At 38.0% G+C, this 21,712-nt stretch overlaps 1 protein-coding gene across 1 annotated transcript in view; it reads right to left on the reverse strand.

The window, feature by feature from the left end:
- Positions 1-21,712, reverse strand: part of STK3 (serine/threonine kinase 3) — a 130,078-nt gene that overhangs the window by 94,869 nt on the left and 13,497 nt on the right. Inside the window, exons 5-6 of the mRNA XM_039706082.1 lie at positions 9,785-9,949; positions 9,195-9,362 (exon numbers count right to left, since the gene is read on the reverse strand). Coding sequence (XP_039562016.1) covers positions 9,195-9,362; positions 9,785-9,949 — 333 coding nt within the window. The remainder of the gene's footprint in view (positions 1-9,194; positions 9,363-9,784; positions 9,950-21,712) is intronic.

Consider the following 21,712-nt stretch of genomic DNA (forward strand, 5'->3'; position numbering starts at 1 on the left):
TACTTAAGAAAAAGTGAACATACAATTCAATTCACTTCAATAAATAAACATTAATTCGAGTTTCCAAGAATGTCTTAAAATTGCTTACCGAGTTCTTTTTTGGCTTAAAGACGTTAGTTGTATTAAAAAATTCAAACAGACATTTCAATTAAAAGCAATATAAGATTCCCTCCTCTTTAATGAAGCTAACTGCCAGACTGAATTAAAATTAACCTTGTATATTTAGTGCTAACTCTAGAACTTGAAAGATAATAGTATAAATGTAAGTATATTTGTAGCTAATATCTATAGCTCTTGACTTAAAAGTGGTATATTTGACAATATCCTGGAAGATATTACAGAATTGTTAATAAAATTAATTCTCCTAAATCTGTGCATAAACATCTTGCTGAATTATTTTCCACATCCATAGTGCAGGTTAAACAGAAACTGAATAAATTCAGCATACAATGACATGTACAAATGATGGAAAGTTGCTTTTTTAAAATAACAGTAGCTGTGAAGCTCATTAGTAAAAAAGTCTTGTCATGTTAAAATTGTCGTTTTAGATTTAATGAATCATAATGATTTACTACAGATTGCCTACTTCAAATAAAATTTTCTTGAGATCTTCAAGTTGCAAAATAATTTTGCTTTGCACTCTGCTCTATGTTTACAGTATTTCTAACATCACAAATGAGCAAATCTATAGCAATTTAAAAACTTCTGAATAAGCTTTTTGGTAGAAGGTCGTTTGCTTGCTTGCTTTTAACATTTGCCCAGAAGAAAGCAGCCAGCTCAGCCAGAGTGGATACTGTTATCCTGTGCCATGCTGCATCTGCTGAACACATTCCAGGCTTTACCCTCATTAACAGTTCTTTCAAATAATCTTTAACAATGTTTACAGGCTTGAGCCAGTGCTCACTCAAGTCATCAAGCATATTTTCATTAATTTCATGGCTTCATTCAACTTTTGTTTTCTGTTCCAACACCTTAGAAAAATATTTTTTCCAGCATTTACCACTGAATAATAAGTTTTCCAACATTTACCACTGAAGTACCTTGTAAACAAATAGGCAGCATCATGGTACGGGTCCTCTTTTCAGACTAGCACTGCTAAGAATCTGAATCACACAGAGAAAATGCACAGCATTACATGAAACTAACCAAGATCAAATTCCCTTTACAGTTATTTTAGTTAAAAGTTTCAAGTTAACTCACTTGTGTGTAATTATGAAATTACTGTACTGATCCTCCACTTACTTTGAAAGTGATTAATCAAAGTCAGAGAAAACCAACCATCAACTGAAGCATGTCTCAAATTTCCTATTCAGGGGTAAGTCTAAAAAGATGCACTAATTTAATTTTAATTAAATCCTCATTTAGAAGCATGCAATAAATGTTTTCCATTTAATTCAAGTTAAACTCCAGTTCCAGTACAAATTTCAAATATTCTCCGCTTCTGCTACTTTATTACACATGACAGATCAACATTTCCTTTTTCCACATATGCACCAGCAAACCCAACATAATTTAAAAATTGAAGGAATTTATACTTTTAACAGTAATAAACATTTATTCTATTTCCAAAACTTTTAATCACAGAAAGAAAATTCAGGTGACGTGAAGGAATGACAACACATTCTCTCAGCCACAGTCAAACATGTATGCTAGATTCTGCAACTACTCTTTAACTGCACTTCATTTATATTGCAACAGTTATGTTACATGAACTTTCAAGCCATCTCCTTACTGAAAAGAAAAGAAAGATAGAGAGATGCAAGAAAAAAGGAGGGTAAATAAAAAAAACAGGAAGACAACAATTACATACATCAGACTGTAGACTTTTTCAAAAGCTTTAATGTTAACAGGAATAGGATGCTATCATCCTCCAATTTAATCACTGAGCACACCTCAAGTAATCTAGTGTTTCCACAGCAAATCAATGTTAATAGCATATCACTAAATAGTTCAATAAACCAGAGAGATCAGTCAATCCTTTGTTTGGGAAGCCATGTGGCAGAATCTCTTTGAAAAGTTCCTTGGGCTATTAGGGAGAAAAATTTTATTATCTTTGAAGTTTTTCCAGAGAACAAATGGTATTTTTTCCTATCTTGCTTATCAGTGGTATTAGGAATCCCTCTTTCACATAAAATGGGCTGATGTTATCCCTCTGCATAACAAGCAGTCTTGGAAACTGGATGCTGCCATGCTGGCACATCATTCCCTAGGAGGCTCAATACACATCACTGAGTCTGGTAAAGTCAAGCAATGAACTGTTGATTGCAATTTAAGCAAATAAATAAAATATCACATGCAATATTTCATATGTTTTGCAACCAAATAGCTCTTGTCTTCAGTGTCTGAGGAGAAATCACACATCATTTCTTTTTAGTCCATTTATATATTTTGACAAAGCCATGCCATAGGAATTTTCATTAAAATGCTACGCTAGGCACACTGAAAAACTGAAAGAAATTGTATTTCTGTACCACAAGAACCTAGACTATACCCCTAGAGTACTTCCCTGGGTTGACTTCCTCACTCATGAGGATTCTTCACCTCTACAACAAGGCCATAGGAGGGCTGATCACAAACAAATAACCAAATTAAATCCCTGTGAAATTCACTGCCTGCATTAATCCTGCAGACACTACATATTAAAAAAGAAGTTATGTTCAAAGGGTACTATGTCTGTATCTATGACTGGCATTTCCATGAAAAATAAGAGCTTAAGGAAGAAAGCACTTGAAATTACCTTACATATATAAGGTAATACACCAAATATATTTTAACTAAAATCATAAATTGTAGCTTTGAGTTTAGAGACCCATACACACTTAGAAATGAAAAATAATTTTAAAAATCTACACAGCAGGATCTCTGCACCTCAATGATCAGATTGTCCAAGAGCCACAAGTGAAACTTTGACAGAAAATTATTTTTCTGTGGGACCACAATTTGCCCTTTATTTAGTTTTTAATTCACTACTAAAAATAACTCAACCACAATGAAAAGTAATGTCAAGCTGACATTACCTAAAAACTCTTCTTTCTACCTAGTAAAAATGCCATTATTGGAATAGTTAACTGTTAATAGTTAACAGTTACAACTGCCTTAATTGCATTCCAGAAAATTTGGAAATGTATCTCCTCACATTAAGATACATACAGCAACTCATCAAAAACATGCTTTCATACACCCAATTAAAGAATAATAGCCTATTAAATAAGCTATCAAGTCCAGTTGTTGTTACAATTACAGTAATTCTCCTGGTGATGAGTAGATTTATTATCTAGATATTAAGATTCTAGTAAACTCTATGCAAGTATTTAATCTAGGTAGGACCTCAGGTATTTGCTCACAAAAAATGGGAACATGCACAGATATGCAAGTCCAAATGTACACAATCACTCATTTTAATTTGCCCAACATTTATCATCATATTCTAGGAGCTATGTTGAAAGGGGTCAAATCATGAACTGGGTATTAGGACCTGGTCTTCACCTCAGCAATTACTTATCACACCATCAGCAGTTCAGGAAAAGAGGTCTCTTCACACACTATAAAAACTGACCATTCATTTAAAATAAATAAGTAAATACATTTCTTTTGACAAGTAAAATAAGTGAATACACTTATGAAGTTCTGCTGTATCACAGCAATAGCATTTCAAGATGGAAGAACAGAATGAGGTGGAGAAGGAGGAAGGCTTTGTGGGAGAACACTCAGCCATGAAAGGTCTAGAATCTTGTCTAATTTTATCAATATGCCCAACCAGAAAAAGCTTCAATTAGGACATCAGAATAGCTACAAAAATGCCAGTTTGTCCCTTAGGACAAGTATTTTTAAGGGTCAACTTCAGAAAAGCTCTGCAGTTTCCTTTAATAATTATTAAGTTTTAATCATAATAAATTTACAGCTGGCCTGCTGAGACTCTGGTTTTGCAACTACCTAAATCAAGTTGGTTGATGCCCAAAACCAGATGAGCTATTCCTGCTGCCAGTCCCACCCACACATTATTGTCCCCAGCTAGTTGGAGCACCCTGTTAGCAATATAATTGAAAGCTACCTCTCATTACTTGGTTAGTTTTCTGATCCAGCTTATCATGTGGCCACCTAAATGCTTATTCCAGCAGAAACAGATGTTGAAAATCCATGGAAACAGGCAGGAATACCACACCTCTGCACCTACTGCCTGCATCTAGGTCTGTATAAAGCAAATACAAAAATTCCATTTAAAGCCTAGAGAGGGCCAAAGGTCTTACAGCAGCTCTTTGAAAACCCTGCAACAGAACACATGCTGCTCCTCCAATCCCTCTGCTGTCACAGCCATATCACATCAGTGCCTCAGGGTCCCCACAGCAAACACATGTTACTTGCACCTTAAAACATCACAGCTCACTGTCACTCTTCCACAAGTCTGTGAAGAGTAGTAAAATAATGAACAGTAATGTAGAATCAAATATCCATATTTTAAACTCTTTAAATATTAGCTCACTCTATCTTGACACAGCAGGCAAGAAGACATGAAGTTACAAATTAACAGTATCTCATAGAAAGTTCTTAAAGGTAAAGGACTTTTACAAGTTAATTCAAAGTCTTTTGCAAAGATAAGCAAAAGCACTAAAAAAAGAAAACCATATAGTTTTACAAACCTAGTCTAATTTAAAGGCAGTAATGCTGAGATAAGATAGGTGAACTCTTAAAGAAAATAACAGAAACCAATGAGATAACACCATCTGTTGGAGAGAAGAAATGCAAGAGTGAATGCAAGTTTTCTACAGAAAGACAGAAGTGTTTTTTCTTCTTTCCTCTCCCCAATTTCTGGCACAAAAGGCATATAGAAAAGTGTCTTCTTAATGGCTGAAAAACTCGTCCCAATCTGACTGCCATGCTCCACATGACACCTCTTTTTTCTTAGAGCCCTACAGAGCAATAATTCTCACTTCAATCTCCAGTTTTAATGCAATATGTCAAGAATAAAAAACCGGGAAATTGTAGATTGTTATAAGATACATCAGGAATAAAAGGTTATTACAAACAGATTAGTCCAGGGTGGAAATGACACAGGCTAAGCAGGAGGCATGGATAATCTGGGTAAGTGCCATGGAAAAATAAATATCATGATTGAACTTAAGGCAAATGGAAGCAGTTCAAATTGGCTTCCTCCAATTCACTGCAGAACATGTGATGCCCACATGTCCATTTCCAACAAACTTCACCATAAAGAAACAAAGACCAATACTGTGAAGTGTTGAAAAACACATTTAGCCATCTAGCACCAGCTTCTTCCATGCCATAACAATGTGAATTACTGCAGCTGCCTGATAAGCATGAAAGAAAAGCATTTGGGCTTTTTTAGTCTTTTTATTTCCTTGTCTTTTGTAAGAGAGCTACCAGCATTTATTTGAAGCACACCAACCTGTCAGTAATTGCTCATCTTGCAAAGAAAAGGAATTTTTATAAAAGACACATTGCCAGTTGGTGTAAAAGGCTCAAAAGCAGTAACTCCCCTCAGCCCATTTCTTCTGTCCACTACATGCTCCTTCAGTTTCTCTGGCCCAGAACATCAGCTGCTTTATCCAACTCCATATGAGGCTACAAAAATGTTAGTGTTTGCTTAACAGAAAGGTCAGGAACTCCTGGCTACGGACAGGATGTCTCTAACAGCAGCAGCCCACATTTAAATTGATCATAAAAATCTCAGCCTTTCAGGAATAACTGATCACATCATTGCATGAACGTGAGGAAAAATTTTAGTAAGGGTGGCCTAGAGAAGGACCTCAAAAAGTGCCATGCTTAAGTTTAAAAACTAGCTTTATGGTAAAGTGTTATTAATCTACTTGTTATTAAAGCCAAATAGCAGCAGCAGAAGGATCATATGAAAACTATGCAGCTTAAAGGATGTTCCACCAAAAACAACTCTTACATGACAATTTGAGATCATGGTTTGATTAGCAAAGACAGAGGATATTTCACAAGCATGTTACCAGTTTTTAGAAAAAGAGCAAAATCCCACCTGTTACAGTAAAACAGTCCATTCTCTGTGCTCTTGTCACCAATTAAAAATAGCGAATTTAGAAATACTAAGGATAGATATCACATGCAGAGGAGTGACTGAACAAAACAGTTAATGGTTTGAATGGTTTTGTCTGGGGTAAGACATAAATGTTTTATCACTACGGGACAGCATACATGCTGCAGTCCATGGGGACATGGTGTTAAAACATCACTGCAACTTCAGAGGAAGAGATTCAGTCTTGACCTAGAACCACAACTAAGTCCCCTTTAATTAGCTCCACCATAAATTGCTAACTGCTCATCACAGCAGAGCAATCAAAGGCAGATGCAGACACTGTTAGCCACATTAACCCTGGGTGCTGCAATCAACATGCTTTTAGCCCTGCTAGAGGGGTTAAATTATTTAGGTTTGAATTATTTTTTAATCAGCAAAATCCTTGCTATTTCTAGTGGCTGTATCACTATGTTTTAGAGCAACCTTGAGGACATCTCTATTTCTCTCTCCTTTACAACTACCTGAAAATACTCCTTCCTCTAAAAATACCACAGAAAATACACAGAAGTTTCACTTTTGATCATTAGCAAAAGCAGAAAAGGACTCTGACATCAAGTATGTGAGACAGTCCATAATTCTTAGGTGCATAAAGCATTAAAACTACTGAGCTGGCAACTGCTCTTGACCTTTGAGCCTCAAACCAAGTGTGACAACTACAGCTCCTGTTGAACTCAAGTTTGCAGCAGGAACAAGTGAAATAAGTCTTAAGCTGTGCCAAGGGAAATATAGGTTGGGTATTAGGAAAAAGCTTTTCACAGAAAGGGTGACAAAGTACTGGAATGGTCTGCCCAGGGAGGTGGTAGAGTCTCCATCCCTGGATGTGTTTAAAAAAAGACTGGATGTGGCACTCGTGCCGTGGTTTGGTTGAGGTGTTAGGGCTGGTTGGACTCAGTCTTGAAGGTCCCTTGCAGCCTTGTGATTCTGTGAGAAATAGCATGAATGCCACTTACAGCCAAATACACTACCTAGGAATACTTAACCAGAAAAAACCTGTTTCTTCTTCCCCCTCCCACCTGAAATTCCATTTTGCACCCCCCACTACTTCTTTCCCAGCTGAAACTAGTACAGTTCTTTGGAGTAGTCAGAGTGTGGTTAAGCAGAGGAAGCTATGCTTGTTTGCATGGAATCTGCTATTTCCTCTCTGCCAAAACACTTGTTTAAAGAAGTCATGTAGTATTTCTATTAAGCTGTAAATGCAGTTGACAAGGAAATGGCCTACTGGCAGTCCATTACCTTTGTGGCAGTGCCAAGCAGCCTACAGCAAAATAGTGTGCATGGTAATTTCACTATGCATTCCCAGGCAACAAAAATGTGCCTTACATAAATACCACAGAACTCCAGCAACATCTAGGAAAAGCAATGAAAATTTGCCCAAGCTTTCATGCTTGCCTGTATCAATTCTGTGTCATAACTAAAACAAAGCATCTACATATGGCCAAAAGTCCTGTGAAGCTGTATCATATGACACCAGAAAAACTATTGCAACTTAAATCTGTGTATTTCTTGTTAACCACTGTAACAACTCACTAATAAAAATTAAGAAAAACTGGAGGTATCAAATATACAAAAGAGCACTAACTACATACAAGCCCTTAAAAACCATAACGTAATTTATTAACAAGAACACATGTGGTATGTAATCCAGAATTGTGTTAGATTACATTGGCCTTTGATAGCATTCACTTGATTGCAAGAATTAAACAGATCCACAAGCATTCAAACACAATGACCTTTGATTTATAAGCAGCTATTGTCATGCACATAAAAATCCTCTCTGATAATGTAGTCCTCACCTTTCAACAGCTGGTGCAACTACATACAGTCATGTTACTCAGATGTAATTAAGGCGTTTTTGTTGGACGTATAACCAAAAATCCCAGCATGATCAAGTGTAGCTATTTTGTCATCAATCATTCAATCACTCTTCAAAAACGTTTTTAGAGGTTATTTCATCTTAAATTCTCATGAAAATCCAGCTTAAGAGATACTTATTTTGCTCTCAGCTTTCACCTGAGTATTTTTAGTTTGAGCTGTAATCTTAAAACAGTTAATTACATGGAAAAAATATGGTGCAGGAAAATGATTAAACTTTGCCTCCAAAATTATGTCATGTTTCTAAATGAAAATCACTCACCAGGTTTAACAGAAATTTCAGGAAACATCCCTCGTCCAAAGAGTACACACAACCAAAAATCAAGAATCCCACAAACAAAAATAGCTTTAAATACACTTGAATTCAGATGTGCATCACCTTACAGTAATTGTATGTGAACAGTACCTTCTCTTCTATAGTGGTGGTTTCTTTATATTAAGATTCTGATGCATGAGGCACCAGCAGAAGAAAACTGAATAAAATAATTTAGTATGCATGACAATTCTGTGGCAAATTGCTAAGATTTTTCTGAAAAAAGGTATGCTTTAAGCAACATAAAGTGCCTTCTTAATTCAAAGTGGGTTTTAAACAATTTAAGAACAGAGCCTTTATTGATGCTCAGTGCAATCAGCATAGCTATTCTATAGCTCATTACAAAATAACAGCAGCATGACTAACAGCATCAAGTTATCCCTACATAAACATTGATCCCCATTAGCTTCTCCAAGTAATTCCTTTGTAACTGCTACTCCTCATAAAGTAACTAGTTCTATTTACATTTTATTTTGCAAAAAGTAAACTAATTCAGTAAAAGACCTTAAGAGTCACTAATAAATAAAAGCTGTCAAGTGTAACTAATAATAATGCTATTAGCACTGCTCCCATGGGACAGTTCTGAATTCTTCCTTAGGTCACCTTTATTTCAAAACTGCCTTTCAAAAGCAGACTGACTCTTGATGATGCAAATCTCCAAGTGTAGTATGAAACAGATTCTATATATTACCCCAAAGCAAATTAAGAGCTTCCTGCTGCAGCTCCCTCTCAAGCAGAGATACAGGTATTCTGAAACCTTACAGAAGCACGTTAAAACACAAACTGCAGTCAAGAGGAAGTAATACAAAAAGTAAAAATTGTTAGTATTAAAATCTCTATCCATAAACATACAGCTTTATGACTCCAGTATTAGGGGGTTTTGAATGTTTTGTGGGTTTGAGGGTTAGTTCTTTTAATACAACAAACAAGAAATGCCACCAACACACTTACCCTCATTGGGTGAATATCAGCATATGGAGGCTTTCCTTCAGCCATTTCTATTGAAGTTATACCAAGGGACCAGATGTCTGCCACACAGTTATAGCCAATCTCTTGTATGACCTCAGGAGCCATCCAGAACGGAGTTCCTATAACAGTGTTACGTTTTGCCATTGTATCCTGTAATTATATTATTTATGAAATTAAACCAGAGATGCTTATTTTCAGATTATTTTTATATCAATTCTATATTTAAAAGTTTAATTATCCACCCAAAGGTCAAATGGTAGTGACTTCCAATTAATACCAAACAGATTCAGCCCATCAGCCTACTGGGGCCAAAGAGGTGACAATAAACCTCATACTAAAATTTAAAGGGATCATCAGGCACTTGATACACTGGGCTATAAAAACAGACAACTAAAAACTAAATATCCCTGCAGCACATTAAATACTCATCATGATAAAGAATGTTAGTTCTGCCACTACCACTAGTGGCAGTGACACTGCTCAGACACAAAATTCAAGGCACAAGACAAAGGTGAAAGAACAAGGTTGGGAGCATTACAGCATTTTAAAATTATCTTTCCACAGTTACTTACTGTTAACTGGCCAGCCACACCAAAATCAGCTAATTTTGCGTGTCCCTCAGTGTTAAGAAGGATGTTTCCAGCTTTTATATCTCTATGTATTTTTCTCATAAAGTGCAAGTATTCAAGTCCCTTAAGAGTAGATTTCAAAATAGTTGCAATTTCATCTTCTGTTAGCTGCAAGAAAACATAAAACCATTTTCAGGTATACGCATAAGGTCCATAGATTTGACTTATTTAAACCATGATCATTTCATAGTGATTATTGTAAAGAGAACAATGCTTGACTTTTTTTTTTTTAGCAGACCAGAAAAACTTCTGTTTTAAAGCTTAAAAAAAAACAAAAACAAAACAAAAAAAATTATTAAATGCCAACTATAAAGAAAAAACATAAGATGACTTATTTAAACCATGATCATTTCATAGTGATTATTGTAAAGAGAACAATGCTTGACTTTTTTTTTTTTTAGCAGACCAGAAAAACTTCTGTTTTAAAGCTTAAAAAAAAACAAAAACAAAACAAAAAAAATTATTAAATGCCAACTATAAAGAAAAAAGATGCTGTGTAGACTGGCAGGCCAAAATGCTCTTAACTCTAATATACTGCAGAGTCACATGCCCTCACAAATGCTACAAAAAATTGCAAGTCAACTGGCAAAAAGCTGACAGACATTTCATCATGAAAGAAAACAAAACAGAGTGAAAAAAACTGAGACATATTTTGTTTTATTTGCTTCATAAATAATACTAACTCTTGAGTAAGTCATCAGCTAGTAGTTGTTTATCCTCATCACTTTAGATCAACACAATAGGAACACATAAGCTCCTGAACAAGTGTTATCAGAGAAACAGCAAGAGTCTCTTTTTGAGGTACCAGATCCCCTTGACAACACTTTTCAGATTTTCATCAACATTTGTTCTCAAATAAAAGCACAAACATGCAAATATAACTCATTCCATGTGATGCAATTGCTCAAGGAAATACAAAGAAACTATCCACACAACTGTTAATTACAGTACACTAATGTTTCAATATAAGAACTAAAATTAACTTCACACATTCTCAGAAACGCAAGAAACTGGAAAAGTAAAGATGAATACTCTGATTTGGCTGCAATGCTGGGCTGCATTTTGCCCCCTTTCCTCTACTTTTCCAATCCTACACAGAAAATAAATTAACCACTAACAATTCCTTCCAGCTTCAGTTCTGGAAGTGCTGGTAGGCATCCACACCTCCCTCCAAAAAGCAACCACCACTGAAAGCCCGTAAGAAACAAAAAACCCACCACAATCACTCTAAGCCGAAAGAATGAATCAACAATCAAAAAGGAAAATAAATCATTAAGTCAGCAAGACTATTTGCACTTAAGCTGCTCACAAGTTTTAATTATTTAACAAACAGAACCACTTCCCTGTTGCAGCTTCTGTCCAGTCTCACAAAACCTAGGTGTGGAGCCCAAGGGCACAGTTACACATTTATTTAAACAGCAGTCCCAAGCCCCAGTCCCTCCTTTCCCTACAGCAGTAATTCAGTGTCTCAGCCCTTCTACTGAACCACTGTAACACACAGATCATAGCTGAAAACAAACCTGTCTGCCAAATTATTTTTCCAACAAAACAGTTCCTGGATTCAACTCGTGGCATAGTAAAGAAGGACAAAGCAAAGTAGCTGCTGCTCAAATTGGCATTGCTTTCAAAAAAGTGCATGTGTTGATATACCCCAGGAGTTCCAGAGACTTTCATAAACCTCTTCCTATGCAAGCAGAGGATGAAATTGATGGTGGTATATTAGCTCCAAGCCAAGCAGCTACTGCCTCTGCTGTGCATTATGCATTCCTTGCCCACCATTTATCTCTGAGATCTTTCAGTGTTTCTATTCAGCAGCACACTGCTCAAAGCCTTTATTTGTGCTACTTTATGCTGACTGCTATGCTGCTCCAAAGGACTGTATGCCAGAAGAACTGAAAACCCTGTTATACACAGCTCAAATAAGACAACTTTCCTGGCAATGTGCCATGAGAGTAAAACCATCTACCTGATCTGGAGTCAAGCAAGAAGGGACTTGAAATCAACTGTAATATAAACTGAAGTATGGTCAAAAATATATTTGGACAAAGAGACAATCCTCATGATGTGAGCTAAAAATTCTATGGTGAATCACTAAAACTCTGATTATCTGCAAACTCACACTTCAGGCAATTTAAACCCTGGCTTCAAACACTGTATCTTGAATGGTTTAAGACATGCTGAGGGTAGACAAGCTGGCAATAACACTTTCTTCCCAAGCTTTGCCAAATCCACCCAATTTCAGAAACAATACAATGACCTGAATCTCCAAAGCCTTCCATGCAGCTAATCCTGAACATGCAACAGAAAATGATCCTGAGCACTGACAAATGTGCAGCAAGATAAGTGTACAACTTCCCTCCCACTTTCATCTAGAAACAAGTATTGTGAAAAATGGTGCTTAGAGGACATGGCAGAGATCACTCTTCAATATGTTGTGCTTCTAAGGAGGTGAACAACTAGCTTTAGCTCTTGAAAAACAAACTACATGAAGACCTTTGGATCATCAGCTCTAGATGGAGAAGTGATTTGAAGTGGTTTTGTAGCTGCATGGCAAAGTCCAGCCCTCAAAAGGAGAGGCTAACAGAAGACTGGAACCAAAAGCTGGCAATAAGCTATGGAGTGAGAATCCAGCAAACCAAAAAGGAATTGTGGAGTACTGCAGCCTGATGGGGACCCTCAGCAAAGTAAAGCTCCACCATGGCTAAATATTACAGATATTTAGATAAAGCATTTATCTATTACAATTTTACAAATTGTATAAATATTACAAATATTAGATAAAGCATTTACATATCCAAATACACAAAGTAGTCAAAAAAGCCCTGTGAATATCACCTCTAAGAAGTAGGCAGAGAGCACAAGTCATGTTTATCACAAACAGCAGTAACAGGAAAGCACAGGAAAAAAGAAGAACAGATTTACGGTTCCAAGACACATCAATCCCAGCTCCAGATGTCCTAGATTTATCCACTTGTGCTCCATATAATCACCACCTATATAACATGATGCAGTCACTAAAATCACTCCTGCTTATACTGTTGCTGAACATGGCCAAGTATGTGCATAGTAATACCCAGAAAAAATGTTTGGCTTTAATACCTAATATTATTCAGAAGGATGCAATGTATTTCCAGCTTAACACAAGAAGCAAAGAAAGTACACTCACCTTCCCTAGACAAAATTACCATTTCAGAAAATAATGCACTGCCATACTGAACATTGCCATGCAATCACCACAAAAAAGGTATTTAAAAAAAAAATTCGAAATCATTAATTTCATTATTTTTTGTGCCATTTAAACTTTTTGCAGAACACATACCATCTATGCATAACAGTGAAAGCACATCAATTGCAAAGTTCTCCACATGTATAGTTCTAAATCCAGAACCACTATTCAACTATACAGTATTGCAGCTGAGCTATACTGCATAGTTAAACGCAGTACATCATTTCTTCCCTTATTGGATGCACTAAGCATTATTTTAAAAGTTTCACTAATGTTATTCCTGTAGACCAGAACCATCTTGTGCAGATGTTTTTGCACACATTAATGGTATTTAAACATTTTGTGCACTGCCTGCCAGAAACCAAATGGTATCCTGGGCTGCCTGAGATAATGTTCCAGGAGGTGCAGGAAGGTGAGTGATCCTTCCCTTCTTCCACACACAGCTAATGCCACACGTGGAGTGCTGGGTCCACTTCTGGACTTCTCAGTACAAGAGGCACAGACACACCAGAGAGTTAACAAAGGGCCACAAAGATGATCAAGGGACTGGAACATCTCTCCCAAGAGGAGAGACTGAGAGAGCTGGGACTGTTCAGCCTGGAGAAAATAAAGCTCATAGGGAATTTTTTTAATGTATGCCAATAACTGAAGGGAAGGTGCAAAGAGGATGAAGTCAGGCTCTTTTCAGTGGGACCCAGTGACAGGAACAGAGGCAATGGACACACTCTGAAACACAGCAGGTTCCCTCTAAACAGCACTTAGAGGTTCACTTTAAATTGGGAGTGTTACCCAGGGAAGTTGTGAAATCTCCCTCCTTGGAAACCATGCAGAAAAGGCCATGGGCAGCCAACTCCAGATGACCTTTCTTTAGCAGGCTGGTTGGGCCAGATGATCTCCAGAGGTCCATTCCAACATCAACCATTCAATGATTCTGTATTCATGTAATTTACAACTCCATACAACAAAATCAGGTGCATTTTACATCAATTTGAATAAAATTGGTGGTTTGTTTCAGCTGACTTGTCTATATTTAAAGTTTGAGTATCATCCCAAAATAAACTCCAAAATATATCACTACTAAGGAATAAGTAAGTTAGTTAACTGTCTGAACAAAAGGCAAGGATGTGTTGCTAAGGAGGTAAAATCACTAGCTTTAGTTCTTGAAAAATTAGTGGCTGAGGTCCTTGCTGACAGAAAGCTACGCAGTTATTCCAGTTTACAGAAAGGGCATGAGGGAAGACCCAGGAATCTATGTATCTGTTAGTCTAATCAACAAAACTGATGGAGAGCATCATACCAGGTACTACTGAAAAGACTTTGAAACAACAACGAGATCATCAGGCACTGTCAACATGGGTTCACAAAGAGAAAGTCCTGTTTAATTTTATACCTTTCTATGATATGGTCACCCACCCACAGTGAATGAAAAGTAAGTGGTGGATACTGGTTTTTAGTTAAGTAAGGCTCATGATACTGTTCCTCATGGCATCCTCTGCAAGATGAGCAGATACATAGAGAGCTGGAGGCTGAAGGGGCTACATCTGCCTGGTGACCTGTCACCAGTGATGTACCCTCAATTCTAGGGCTAGTTTTGTTCACTACTTTTATCAATAATCTGGATGCAGGAATTGAATGCACCATTAGGAAAGTTCACTGAGGATACCAAAGTGGGAGATGCTGTTTGAACGAGAAGCCTTGCAAAGGGATTTGGACAGGATGGAGCACTGGGCAAGGATGAACAGAATGAAACTAAACAAGCCTGAATGACAGATTCTACATCTGGGATGGGTAACACAGGGACAAGCATAAATTGGAAGAGTAATGGCTTAAGAACAGCCCTGCAGGAAGGGATTTGTGTGTGCTGGCCAGCAGCAGGCTCAGCAGGAGCCAGCAATGCACCCTGGCAGCCCAGAGGACAAACCCCTTCCTGGGTGCATCAAACTCAGCATCCCCAGCCGGTCACAGAGGGGACTGTCCTGCTGTGCAGCCTTGGTGCAGCCTCAGCTTGAGCTCTGTGTGCTGCTCTGGGCCCACAGCTGAAGAATGTGGGTAAAGGATGAGAATGTACCCAGAGGAGAGGAAATAATGATTTTATTTTTTATTTTAACATGACAAAAAATAACATACAGTTCTTCTTTACAGCATAGAGACTAGCTGACTCACAAACTAATGCAAACCTGATGGAATTTGGGGAAATAAATGGAGGACACTTTTATAGCCTACCAATTGTTGGAAGTAACAAGGGACCAAAGTACATAAAAACAGATTAAAAGCTCCCATGACTACTCGTTTATTCACAAAACCACAAATAAACTCTTAAAATTCACATCAAAATGCTTCCTAATTATGTCTCCTCCCTTCTTTACTCTAAATCAGAATCTCTCCTCATAATCATGGTTAAAAGTCATTACATAGGTAGTGTAGTATCTGTGTCCCTACGAGCAACTTTGAACATACAAATAGCAAAGTACAGAACCAGAACATTACATGCTTTGTCACAGCACACAACTTGCCATCTTCCCAATACCCAGTACTCCCTAGTTCTAGAAGTAATTTGATATTGACATACACGCAATGCCATTGATCATCACCACACAGAACAATTAAAAGAAACAAAACTATTTCATATTAATATAAAATGATGTCCTAGTCAATGTTGCTATCCTGATCAAGATGTATGGTTCTTACACTATTCTATTCCTGATCAATCTATATAGGCAGTATTTTTCCTGTAAACAAGTTGGTCTATTTTATTCTGAGATTTTCCATGCACAGTATCATTCTTCCATCAGCACAGCTTGCACCTTAGTATAATCTCACAGTCACAATCTTTCTGCTTTGTTTCTGATTTCCATTCCTATCAAGATCCTCACTTAGAACCTTGTGGAACATTTATCTCCTTGGTACCTTAGGCTAGTTCTAACCCTGTATGCTGTCCCTTTGACGGGGTGGTGCTACCTTCTAAATAAGACTCATCCATGGAGCAGCTTCTAACCCTTCACCATCAAAACCACATGCAGATTGTATATTAAAAAGAATGTGAATGATAAAGGTGAACAACTCCACAGCCTACATAAGAGACATCATACATGAAGCCAATCTTAAAAATCAAAATCGGAGCAAAGCAGCAAATTCTAGTGTTCCACATCTATTAGGAGACTATAACAGACATCTAATTCATATATTTATGTGAATTAACTGGCTATGGATGCCACACACAAGGGAGAGTGAGGGGTGCGTTTATCCAGTCCATCACACATCACCTAATCCATGCAGCTGTTGGGACAACTCATCCACAGGTTCTCTTGCACACATTCTCCTTCCTGAGGCTCTCTAAAGGGATCTGGGGAAGCTGAATTGTTTAACTAAGTCCATTCCCAGCTGCTCTTTTTACACTAACACATGCACATCAAATCTGATGCTTCCAGGAAGTATCACATTACTGCATCTAAACACTCTGATTAGGTTGAACACATTGGGTAGGTCCACTCTCATGGCAAATAAAGAAGCCATTCTTCCACCACAAGCTATGAAGCTCAAACATTTCACACCCTATCATCATCACACACCTCTCTTATTCTTCACTTACATGAAGACAAGGCTGGACTAAGAAAACACCTGAGATGCACAAGAGATGGGCAAATAAGCAGAGAAGAGGAGATGACAGTTCCCACAATACCCTCCCATTTGTAGTATTTGACATCTAACTTAGGAAGTAGGCAGAAATCTTCAGAGAGAAAAGGAGTTGTTAAAGTTACATTTTGGCCTGAAGCTAATTTTAGATTTTAGTTCCCACTACCTGTTACAAACTACAGTGTCCTGAAATTGCTTTCCTTGAGCCTCCCTTTCAGGGCAGCTAGACTCTTGTGAGCCAATCCATATGCTATGAGTAAAGATAGTGTTCTTCAAACAAAATCACAGCCTCTGTCTTGGAGTAAAGTAGCAAATCATGGCATTACTTAGGACAACAAGGTTTGGTCTAGGTCTGCCAGATAATCTTCACTTAATCCTATATTATCTAAGAAGACACCTCAATATTACAGTAATGGACAGAGTAAGAACTCACTACCATAAGACCCAAGCTACACATAAACTCATACAGAAAATGTGCTGCAATAAATATAACAACAAATATTCACTGTACAGGTGATGATGAGTGTTAGTATTTTTTAAGATTTGCTTTTGACTATATAATCCCAGCAACATAACTTTCATAATATTTCTTGAATATAATATGCAAAATACGTCATCTTCTCTTTCCTTTAAATTAGCAATTTTGTCCTGGATTATTACAGATAGTGCTAACACTATGTGTAGTTTGAAAATTACTACAGCCTAGCAGCAGCATAAAATTGTCTAAAACACACCTAGCAGCTCATAGGAAAAACTATTTCACGAAATCTCATGCTTAACATTAGCTAACATTAACACACAGACACAGGCAGATCAAGAACTGAAAAGAATATGGAAGTCAGACTCTTTAGCCCTTCATTACCAAGTCCCAGCTTCCTATAAGACATCTATAAAGTACTGAACCAGATTTGAGCACAACCTTAGAAGTTAAGCAGAAAAGTACAGAACCTCTTTAGCACTGCACTAAGTGCAGATTTTAACTATGATTCAGCAGCACATGCTTTGGCATGTCTACACATAGCTGTGATCAGCATCAACGTAGGTAGCCTGGTTGTGCAAAGTCCTCTTCTGACAAGAATAAGGTCAAGAACTCCACTGGAAGCCCTTAACACAGGTCTGCTAAAACAATACAACTGTATGCCTTTCTAATAGGAAGCACCTATTTGAGTTGTCACTGTTTTAAACCAACTTTACCATTGCAGGGAACACATTTGCTAACAGATCACTTGGCTCACAAGCTACACACCTGCTCATACCATCCCCACTGGGTCTGACAGCATCACCAAGAGAGACCTTGCACAATCTTACAAGCCAACAAAGAGCTGGCTGAGCATAAAGGGCAACCTCCTAAAAGTATGAAAACAGTCTTTCTTTCCTAGCTGGCAAGGTAAGTAAACAGAGCAGGAGGCCGTCTTGAACAAACTAAGAACTCATAACTGAAGTGCAAAAAATAAGGCATGCAAAGGGCAGAAACAGATTACTAAAGATAAATAAAGAAGCACTGCCTGGATAGTAAAAAGCTGAATTACAAAGGCCAAGAATAGGGTGGACTTGAATCTGGACAGCAAAACAGAGGACAGCAAGAAGATTGTATTGGTCTATATGCAGAGAAAAGAAAGAGAGAGAGAGAAAGAAAGAGAGAGAGAGAAAGAAAGAGAGAGAGAGAAAGAAAGAGAGAGAGAGAAAGAAAGAGAGAGAGAGAGAAAGAGAGAGAGAGAGAAAGAGAGAGAGAGAGAAAGAGAGAGAGAGAGAAAGAGAGAGAAAATTAAAAATAAGCACAGAAAGATTTTGTGTTGAGTGGTCAATCTGTTGACAAGCTATGCAGAAATCTCCCAAACATGTTCCTTACATCAGTCTTTAGTAGGGTTTCTCTGACTCTCAGTTGTCTCTGCCTAGTAGCAAAATGGATAAAGTTAGGAATTACTCCAGTAAATTGGACAAATACAAGTCTATGAGAACAGATAAGATACATCCAAAGGGGTTAAGGAGCTGGCTCATGTCAATTCAAGGCTCTCTCTTATCAGATTTAAAAGGTGACAGCAATCAGGGTGTCCCTTACAACACCATCATCTTCAAAATGGGCAAGAAGTAGGACCTGAGGAACTACAGGCTGATCAGCTCATTCTCAGACCCCAGGATATGCTGGGGTGAATCCACAGAGAAGCCAATCTCAAGACACACAAACGATAAAAAGGTGACTGGAAACAGCCAACATAAGCTGACCAGAAGGAAATTATGCTAAATTAACCTGGTCACTTTCCTATGAGGATGAAGAGAAAGCTGAGGATGTCATTTTGTCTAACTTAACCAAGGCTGTTGGCAGTCTCCAACATAAGTTTTTAACTAAATCTGGGGAATCATGGAGAAGATGGAGAGGAACTGGCTGGACTGCCAGGCTCAGCAGTGGTTCAACATGTAACCAAGAGCCAGCTATAAGCAATGTTCTCAGAGACTGATCATAGGGTGAATACTCCCAACAACCTGATTAACAACCTGCACAATGAGCAAGGACACACCCCATCGTGGTTTGTGGATGACATGAAACAGGATGGAAACAGTCAATACACTAACAGACAGGCTGGGCTGCCATGTAGAGGGATCTCAACAAGCTGGAAGAATCAGCTTGACAACAAATACAGTAGCTCAACAACAGCATAGTCCCACACCAAGAAGAACCACTTCCATGCTATGACCAGTATGAACTGAGAATCCATGTAGCAGGGAACATTCCTCCAGGAAAGGGTCTGGGTGGCTCCAGAAGACAAGCTGAACATCAGTCAGCAAGATCAGCAATGTGCCCTAACCAGAGACTGGCCCTCATTAGGAAAGCAGTCAGGTAAAGTAAATATCCCCCTCTATTTAGCATTTGTGAACACAAATCTGCAACACAGTGCCCTGTGTCCAGGCTGAAATAAAAGAAAGGCTGACAAATTGGAGAGTCCAGCTAGAACTGGACTAGAGGGGCTAGAACAAAACAAAACAATCCCCACAGAGCATACAAGAAGTAAAAGTTCACAGGGCTGAAGAAAGAGACCAAGTCTCCTGCTTTTCAGATTGTTAAAACTGATCTGAACAAGATCCTAAACACTTACTGGACTTCCCTCCTTGGAAAAGTAAATTCACCTAGCTGACTTCCAGAGGTCTCTTTCAAATTAAAATTATCACTTATTCCAAATCAGTGGCAAATTAAAATTATCACTTATTCCAAATCAGTGCTCACCTCCTTCCTTACCACCTCTAAAATGAACATCCAAGTTCAAAACAGCAGCCTTTCTTTTACCTGCAGTTTTTCTACAATTCATCTGCTTCCTCACCAAAATAATATATAGCAATAAACCCATCTAAACTCCAAAGACTCTTTTATTGTAAAATAAAATATACGTGGAAGACTGCAATGAAACTTGGCTCAACTCCTTGAATGGAGACAAATTTTATTGCCTGGATTATAACTTTATATGCAGAGAGGTTGACTCAAACTGGAAATACATTAAAAATTCAGCTGATATTTCTGTTGCTCCAAGGCAAACAATGATGGGGTTCTTTTGAGAGGAAAGAGCAGTGTGGGGAGGCATTAAGGTTAAACTTCCACCCCTTATTACAACAGGAATAAGATTTTGTGTGTTTTGCGATGCAAGCTATACACAGGGTACCAGTAGATGACTGATTAAACATTCATATAAACAGCTACCTTTTGTTGCAAGATTTTATTATAAATTTCTTTATATTCTATGTTTACATGGTCATTTCATTGTCTGAGCAACTTAAAACTGGCACTAACTGAAAATTATTTACAAGAGGGGAAAAAAGCTGCTGCTTGCATTGAGTAATTCTAACTTTTTATTTGAAAAATCATTAGCAGCTCAATTTGAAAAATTAGTAACCGACTTCAAACCACAGATGCAACTTGTGCTATTCTCCCAGGAAGTTCCACAGATTTGTTTTCTAAAACATGGGTGAGGAGGGAAAGGAGATCTGTTGACTGTGCAACTAACTAGTCTGTTCACATCAGAAAAAAATGTGAAAATCCCATCTCCTGCTCAACATACCATAGTCTCTCTCACCTTTTAGCAGTGACCTGACTGCAAAGAAATCAGTAGGAAATACAAACATTGTGACATACATCTGTTGGAACTGAAGCAGTAGTTTGTAAGCTTTCTTCCAAGAAGTACACTTTTTAAACAGATAGTGAATTATATGATGCTCAGCATTTTAGTACTACATGGGTAATTTTAAGACAGCCCACAAAAATGAACTCCAACATTTTATGCACTGTAGTATTGCATTTTATTTAAATGGTATGTTCTGTCTCACCCCTCTAAAATGTATGGTATATTCTAAGCCTGTGGTCTGCCCTGAACCATCATGTACCTGTAAACCCATTGGCCCAAGTCTGATTCCACGCCCACTTTGAATTCCCCTCTTCAGCTGTGCTAGGAAATCTCTCAGCCTTTCTCCTCCCTTAGCCCCTTTTTCTCCCCTCTTGTCCCTCCCCGATGCTAGGAAATCAGTCGCTCTCTTAGCCTTTCTCCTCCCTTAGCCCCTTTTTCTCCCCTCTTGTCCCTCCCCGAGGCTCTCCCTCTCCCCCTCCCTCCCCCTTCCCCCCTCATGCTCCCGGGGATGGGACCCCCAATAAACCCCCATTTAATTAACACCCCCAGAAGCCGTGTGGAGTCTCCTTGCCTGCCTGCTGCTGCCAGCCAACTCACAGCCTAGGGGGCCCTCTGGGGACACCCCGGAGTGCCCTCCCCAAAGGAACTACAACAATGCACCTGTACAAAACTATAGAAATCATCCAGGAATCACATTCTTCATAGAACTGACTTGTAGATGTGTTCATGGCACAAGCTGACAACAGTATTTCTTTTAATGGAAAGAGGAAGGTCAGATAAAGTTTGTGGATAATTCTGTCTTCAGAGCAATTGTTATTATAGTATTTTACAAATCAACACAGGAGTTCAGAGGATGTATAATTTAATAGCATATCAGTCCTCACTGAGTGAGCATGATCTGCT

The sequence above is a fragment of the Passer montanus genome, unplaced genomic scaffold, assembly GCF_014805655.1.
Source record: "Passer montanus isolate IOZ18808 unplaced genomic scaffold, ASM1480565v1 scaffold19, whole genome shotgun sequence".
In the NCBI taxonomy this organism is placed as follows: Eukaryota; Metazoa; Chordata; class Aves; order Passeriformes; family Passeridae; genus Passer; species Passer montanus.